An 8,259-nucleotide genomic window follows, 5' to 3' on the forward strand; every position below is an offset into this window, starting at 1 on the left:
AAGTTTTATTTAACACCAAAAGACACTTTTTGATTTCAAATTATAACAATAACTATAACAATTTTACATCTTGTATTGGACTTACTTTTACACACTACGTTAAAATACTTGTTTCAATCATCTACATGTTGTATATTTGTATATGGGGGACGTCTTGGTTGACAAGCTTCAAGAGTATTTCTAGTAAATCATCTTTAGGAAAACCGCATCTCAAGCTCGGAAATTGAGTGCAATTTTTTTAAAATTTCAGTACCTGGCCTCCAAAATTTGTATGTATTTTGAATAAAATTTTCAACAACCTTATTTAATTTATAAGTTTTTTGACAATATATGACTTCAATATAGAAAATTTCATATATATTAACAGATTTGCTGTATTTACAATTATTATTATTATTATTATTATTATTATTATTATTATTATTATTATTATTATTATTATTATGAGTAAAATTCACAACTTGTAAACCCGTTTGTAGCTTAAATTACCATACCATTTGTTAAAAAAAAATTATGTTGAATTTGAGAAAAAATAGTAGGAATGAAATAATGATTCATGGACTTGTAGATTTGAGCTCTATCGTAATTTGAGAAAAGGGCAGAATATAAAAAAACATCTAAATTTTTTAAAAATATTACACAAATGAAGTTTCTCCCAACTATCTACCAATTCTTTCTGGCAACTTGAACACGAAAACAAGAGGAAAACCATATCTATACTATCTATACTATACTATTATAAACGAAACATAGTTTCTTTTGATCGGTTGTTATCACCTTTCTAAAAAATATGTTAACACCTTCCAAAAAAAGTTTAAACAAATATTATTTAATCAAAATAAGTAAATCATGTTTCTCATATAACTACAAACTCTATAAATTATAATTCAGCTTGATATCTAACAACACTCAATACACTTCCAAAATTAATTTTATTAATTCAAACTATAATATAATAAAATATTTATTAAATCAAGGAAAAATTAAAATACAATAGCAAATCATCCGTATACACTTATATTCAAAACTCCCACTTTCGTATATGTCCTACACCCGCCATATAGATTGCAGAAGAAGAGAATTTTTTTTAAAATTTTAACTAGTAAAATTTTGAATCCTTCAATAATATATAATACATAAAAAATAATACGTAAATATTTTAATTTTATTAATTTCAATAATATATAACCATTATTTTTATAATTTAGTTTTACGAAATAACAAAATAATAAAATTACAAATATTATAATCAGTCCCGTTACATGCTAGTACCAACTAAAGCTGAAGCATAACCGATCAGACCTTTTCTGGTCACCAAAAAAGTAGTGTTCTTCACCTGTTAACTCAAAGTATAATACTACGTACAACTCATAACATCCTAGGTCATTTACACCAACATCCTAACCAATGAGCTCTAACTCTAATAGTGCCCTGTCATCCCCGACCAATGTTGCAGGGATCAAATCCCACTATGCAGTGGTGGAGAGCCTGCTGACACTGGACCTCCAACAGCCTACAGGCCTACGTCTGTATCACTTGGTAGTATAAAGAAATTACTAACTATATAACAAACAATATTTCGAAAAAGGCTCCCCACATTGACCTCAAACTTTTGGTGTCCAAATTAACTAGGAATCAAGATTAATAGAGTAGATATAGCAGATGACTTGAAAAGAAATTACTTAATATGACCAATTGCCTAAGATATATGAAGCAATATGATCGGAACTTGAAATTATTAGGCTTCTTAAATAATATAATGCTTAATCACAACAGATGTAATAAAAAACGGAGATTCATGAAAATATTTGACTTTGCGGTGCACAGTAATTGTTACAATGAGCTAACCAGTCAGGGGCCCACCTAGATACCAGACCAGCATTGCTAATTACATCACAGAATTTGAGCAACTTTTGCTAACCCTGCTATTAAGAATTCCTTTACTTTAAGGCTTCCCTTACCGAAAAGAGTTCTTCCACATAGTTATCCCTTTAGACAGCTATTGGGGAGAGACACTTTTTGTATTACACTTTGTCATCATGGAACCACCATCTGGTTTCCTTTGGAGATCTTCCATTTTTACAATTCCTTACATAGCGATCATTATCTTCTGGTCTTTGCTGCATAGAGTCAAAACTAGTCAGATTAACATTCCAAGAGTAGGATTAAGAACAATTAGAATAAACAATTCTTCACAATTATGATAAAAAGAATGAGGTCTATATCAGAGATATTATTTAATAACAGTATTAAAGACTTTGTTGGAAGTTTTCTTTCATGGGCCTCGGTTTCAATTTGGTTGTTGAAGCTACACGTCCGACGTAAAAGGAGATCTTACCTTCGCAGGTGAACTTGAAAGCATCGACAGAATGCTGAGACAGACTGAACTAACAGTCATAGCTGGTGACCATGAATCATACAAGATATCTGCCAATGCAATGAACCAAATGAGTCCAACAACATGTATGCATACCACAAACTCTAGCTGAAAGTGATAGCATGGCTCGATTCATAATAATAACTTAGCAGGCTCAGACATCAGACTAATGAAAGAAAAAGGTTCTCACTTGAATGATGGGCTTATGACTGCAGAATATGATAAATGCTTCATGCAACATAGAATGAAATGAAGATGTTGATACAAATGAACCAAAAAGTCATGTAACTTTTTAGTATATAAGAAGTTACTTGTTCAACTTCATTTCACTGTTTTGTGTTACTAAATTACTTGTTTATTGTCCATATTGTGTTCAGAGGCTAGCACCTTTTTTGTCTCCAGTTCAGATGTAATAAGATGGCATCCTACTGATGCTCTCTATTAAATTATATACCTTTTAGCACAATTCATACTTCTATAATTCTATTGCCAGTTTAAAGTAAAAATGGAGAGATAAACTGATCCATCAAAATTTAAAAGGCATGAGATGAAACTATTAAACTAAGGCACAAAACCTAAATTAGCAAACATCCTTAAGTTAGCAAACCTAAATTTAAAAACCTAAATTTAAAAGGCATATTAAAGGAGGCAATAGTCATAACAAACAATAAATATATTTTCTAGCAAACGAAAATACGGCTTAAAATAGCCAATGAAGTGTTGATGCAGTTATTGAGCTCTTGTACACCCTTGCGGAAGGTCAGGAGTTTGATCTCTAGTGTGTGCATGTGTAATCAATTAGCAAAAAAGACTTAAAATCAGGTGCGGTATACTATGAACCTTTTAGGCAGAAGAGGTACAAGTAGTTACAACATACAATATAAGCGAACATTTGCGGAGAACTAATCCTTTTTGATATAATATTTCCTAATTTTCCCTGTGGGTAAAGATATCCAACTGCCAACATCAGTGGAAGACTCGGAAATTTCTGAGCGAACCTGTTCATATCTAAAAGTCCTAAAATTCGACAAAGTAAATACAGATTCTTTTTGCAATACTTGATCAGTTTTAAAGTCGGGGATCGGGGCGGGGAGATAGTATTTCCCAAATTCATAAGTTTGGAAACAATGGAAAGAAAATATTGCATAATTTTGCAAAACAGTGAGAAATAAATGCACTATGCTCTATTGGGTTGGAATTAATGGGGAAGATTTTATGAAAAAAAGTAAGGCATAAGAAATGTATGGGGGAAGAGTGGAATAATGATTCAATGCAAAATTCTATGAAAACAATGTGAAGAAAATGAGTAATATGAATAGGGCATTCATCTCCAAAATTGTGGAATTGAGCTCTAAAATTTGGATTGGAGAAAGTAATGACTTAAAAAATAATTAAAACATCATTATATTCCGGCCTAAGTACATAGCAGGCAACAAAAAAGAGAAAAATAAAAAATTTCAGTAGACCTATAAAAACGGGGGGGGGGGGGTTGTCCTTATCATTGTGCAGCGGCCAATGGAAAGGGAACTAGTATATGACAAGTCGAAGAAGAAAAGCTGGATAAAAATTAGCAAGTTGAGATAAGAAATTAGTTACGGCAAGGGAGGGGGGGGGGGGAGAGTACCTAAACAGATATGGCCATTGCTATAAATATGAGGGTGTAGAGGAGCTGGATGCAAAAATATGACCTGCGGTGCTTCCATAGGATAATGCTCAGGAAAGTCAACCTGAAGCTGGTAAGATTCATCGGCATACAGCGTACCGGAGGCACCACCAACTTCAATCACCCACCTGTACATTAAACAAACAAACATATATATATATATATATATATATATGTTGCCAAAGTCAAACCCCCATGATCCATTTGAAGAAAGTTACGAGGAAACATATAAATATCAATTCCTTTGACCTTTGAAGATTGTCGCCGGTGAGTTTATGTTTAAATCCAAAGGGAGGATTCAGCTGCCACTCCATCAATTCCTTTTGAAGTCGATTGCAAGCTATCTTGCTTAGAATCTATATCAAACAAAAATATATACCATTGGTAATAATAATAATAATAATAATAATAATAATAAATTAATGAGACAAGGAGAGAGAGATTAACAGACAGAGAGAGATAAACAACAGAGAGAGAGAGAGGGGACCTTGCGAGAGGAGGCGGAGGAACTAGTCATGGTCGTAAGGTAAAGCCTCTCTCTCTCCGGGGGGCCAAGGAAGGAATGAAGACGGAGGGATTAAGATTAGAGAAAAAGCACCCCGTCTCTCTCTCGTTTTTCTTCCCTTGGTTTTATTCCTCTCCTCCTCTCACTCCCCCTTTTTTATATATACGGTGGCTTAGTGCCTCTTGCTTTTCTTATATCCCCTTTCATTTCTTCATCCAAACTCCGGTTCACAGTTTACACTTCTCTCCGTCCCCTTTCAAACCAGGGTGAAAACCGACCTAGTCGAGTCGAGTTTTGACGAAAACGAGTCGAACTGAACTTTTTTTTCTTAACGATCCGAGTCAAGCCGAATTTTCTTAACGAACAAAAGTTGTGTTCGAGCTCAAAATCTTTAGTAAACCTAGTCGAGCTTGAGCTGTTATCGAACATTAACGAGCCGAGTCGCACTATTGTATAAATCGAGCAGCTAGCGAACATTCCTCTTTTTTTACCAATTAGCTCAGCCAACTAACGGGCTAAATTAACAAATAAAGTGTAACTATTTATTATAAAAGAAGGCCCAGCCCAACCTCAGATAAACTAACCTTATCTAATCTAATCACTAAATATCTAAAACTGAAACACACTAACTCGACTCAAAAGTCAATTCTCAATTCACAATTCTCAATCATATTCAAAGTTAAAAGTTGTAAGTCACAATTCTTAATCCTCTTTATGTACTATAATCATCTGTCATCTTTCTGATATCTCTTACGATACACATAAATATACAAGTTATATTTATTATATATGTTGTATAGATTATATACATACATACCTGATTATAGAGTTCAAATTTTCCATTTATATCTCTTGTTATATCATTGATTGGTGTTGCATGTTTGATTTTGCTATGTTGTATTGCAGATTTGTATATTAAAATGACAGTCTTCAAGAAAGAAGGGGCAGATTTGGTGTTGTAGTTTTAAAGACTAAAAGTATTTGAAGTATTATGGAAAAATATTAAAATAATCTATGTATTTTTTTTCGAGCTCTAACGAGCCAAACACGAGCTATTAATTTCGAGTCGATCTTGAGTCGAGTTCGAGTCGAACATGCAATAGTTCGGCTCGAACTCGTTAAGCTTAACAAACACTTTTTGTTGTTTGAATTCGAGCTCGAGCCCTTAACGAGTCGAGCCTAACCGAGCATTTAACGAGTCGAGCTCGAACTGCTCACGAACAGCTCGGTTCGTTTACAGACCTACTTATAAATACTAACCATTAAAGTGGATGTACGGTCTCGTCAATATTTAAATAATTTTTAAATTTTATTTATTTAATCATGTAATCATTTAAATATATTTAAAAAAATATATAATAATTATAAATTTAAAATTAAAATAATAAAAAAAATTAGAAGAAACTGTGAGCGTAATTTAATTGGATAACATTTGGTTGTAATTTAGCGGGATAAGGTGATTAGATATATGATAAGGAATAAAAATAACCCTAATTGCGGAGTTAATGTCACATTAATTAGACCTAATTTATTGTAAGGGAAAAATCCAATTAATGAGGCTTAAACCCCTAATTATTTAATAATTTCGTAATGAATGAAAGGACTAATTAAACAGCCCAATAAATGTGTTCAAATAAGTAACTACTTCTACGAGAAGTAACCTCCAAGCAACCTAAATTCAGAAGGAAACTTATTCATGCTTTCCAAAGTCCAACAAGAGGTGAAGACTTGCCCACCAAGTCATCCAATTCTTCCCTAATTCCTAGGCTCTCAATGCCTACACAAAGGGTTTTACCTCTTCAAATTCAAGGGAACGTTTTGCAGAAGAGCTCCACATGTCACAAAGCCAAGAAGACATCCTACAAGTCACGAGGTCATTACCTGGAATGACGTTTTAGACTCAGTCCTCGAAGGACAGGAAAGTCACTACGTCCTTGGTGAGCCCTTGCCGCCATAGCTCTGAGGGCAAGTATCACCAAGAACTACGTTTTGGCTAGATCCTTGGCATACGCCAAGGTACGTAGGCATCTTGTGAGGATGGATTCAAGCCACAAAATACAAGTGCAACCATTAAAGCTCAAAATTTATCAAATCCTAACATTAAATACGCACAATAAATAGATATATGTTTATTTCCATAACATTTGGCGTCGTTTGAGGGGAAAAAAGACAACCATGAAAGTACGAAGATGTTGGTGAGACTACATAGCTGTATGAACAGTTACGTGATAACTCAACACGAGAACAACACTAGAACATGACATGTTAATAATACTACGACTACACAAGAAATCAGAAGAAATGAAGATAAGGCAAATACAAAGAATCAAAAGATTAGAAGAAAGCTTGAAGTCTGTTTACAGGTCACTTAATATGATCATGCCTCAGTGAAAATTAAAGGTTAAAGACTTACAGGGTTTCAGAAATGATGAAGATTCAGTGTATAAGAGCTACCAGAAGATTTCAGTGTATCGGCATTGATTGAAGATAGATAGTGTTCGAAGTATAAAAATCTGAAGAATTGAAGACATGGTATAGACAGAGATTAAAGAAGATAACTGCAGTCTTGAAGCTATACTCACTGACAGAAGTTCATTTATATGTTCAAGCGTCGGTGAAGAATAGTGAATGAAGTATTCAAGATTGTAGTAGAAATGAAGACATTGTCTATAGTACTAGAAAAGATTCCAATGAAAGTACATTTGTTTGTTGACAGTCAGTGTTCGAAGCGATAACAATATTGCAAGATTAACAATGTAATAAAGGATATAATACGAAGACCTGAATCAGAGTTAGTCTTCTGTGAACCAGACTAGTTGCATTAGGCGTCAGCGTTTCGTGAAAGGAATCTAAGTATTATCATTAAGAAGATTGTTAAGTGAGGATTCATATTCAGGAATGCAAGTTATATGGTATAAGAAATATTATAAGGCAAGAAACTCACTTTGTGGTTGCCAGTCACAAGTCAGAAAAGTTTCTAAGGCAAGAAACTTACCTTGTGGTCGTCAGTCACAAGTTGGAAAAGTTTCTAAGGCAAGAGACTTATCTTGTGGTCGCCAGTCACAAGTCAAAAGAGTTTCTAAGGCAAGAAAATTACCTTGTGGTCACTAGTCACAAGTTAGAAAAGTTTCTAAGGAAAGAAACTTACCTTGTGGTCGCCAGTCACAAGTTAGAAAAGTTTCCAGGGCAAGAAACTTACCTTGTAGTCACCAGTCACAAGTCAGGAAAGTTTCTAAGGCAAGTGATTTCCCTAGTGGTCGCCACTCATGATTCAAGAAAGTTTCTAAGGCATGGAAGTTCACTAGTGGTCACTAGTCATGAACTTAGAATTAATTCTAAGTGCCAAAAGCTCCCTGTGGTCGCCAGTCAATCCTCAGCAACAATTTATTGTACAATTAATTAATTATGTGGTTCATTTTAAGCGATATATTTGAATTGAGATAAAGCCTACACTACAGCAGCAGATCAAAACAATTCAGAGTTGTACTGTTCTGAGTTTTATCTTCTCCGATGAGAGGATATAAAACAAGCAGCAAAGAAAATACAAGGAAGCTTCGGGCATATTGTAATTCCGTTATTCTTCTCACCGAAATAATATTATAATGCCCGATTTAATTCTTGTATATTCATAGGGGCATTATAATCGTTACCCGGTAATTAAATTCTGGGACAAACTCAAAGCTAGATCATTGTATAGGATTTAATTTGTTGATC

General features: G+C 33.9%; 1 protein-coding gene across 2 annotated transcripts; it reads right to left on the reverse strand.

Annotated features, from left to right (window-relative positions):
• Positions 1 to 1,779: 1,779 nt before the first annotated feature.
• Positions 1,780 to 4,948, reverse strand: LOC141692905 (ubiquitin-conjugating enzyme 15-like). 2 transcript variants are annotated; one of them, XM_074497861.1, is made up of 5 exons: positions 4,492 to 4,948; positions 4,290 to 4,396; positions 4,002 to 4,168; positions 2,339 to 2,427; positions 1,780 to 2,120 (listed from the first exon to the last, which is right to left on the reverse strand). In XM_074497861.1, the coding sequence occupies exons 1-5, from the start codon at positions 4,555 to 4,557 to the stop codon at positions 2,025 to 2,027; spliced, it is 525 nt and encodes a 174-aa protein (XP_074353962.1). In that variant the 5' UTR covers positions 4,558 to 4,948; the 3' UTR covers positions 1,780 to 2,024. The 2 variants fall into 2 exon arrangements, with proteins under 2 accessions (XP_074353962.1, XP_074353963.1); XM_074497862.1 differs by having other exon boundaries at positions 4,528 to 4,934.
• Between the last annotated feature and the right edge of the window lie 3,311 nt (positions 4,949 to 8,259).

The sequence above is a fragment of the Apium graveolens genome, chromosome 10 (assembly GCF_009905375.1).
Source record: "Apium graveolens cultivar Ventura chromosome 10, ASM990537v1, whole genome shotgun sequence".
Classification (NCBI taxonomy): Eukaryota; Viridiplantae; Streptophyta; class Magnoliopsida; order Apiales; family Apiaceae; genus Apium; species Apium graveolens.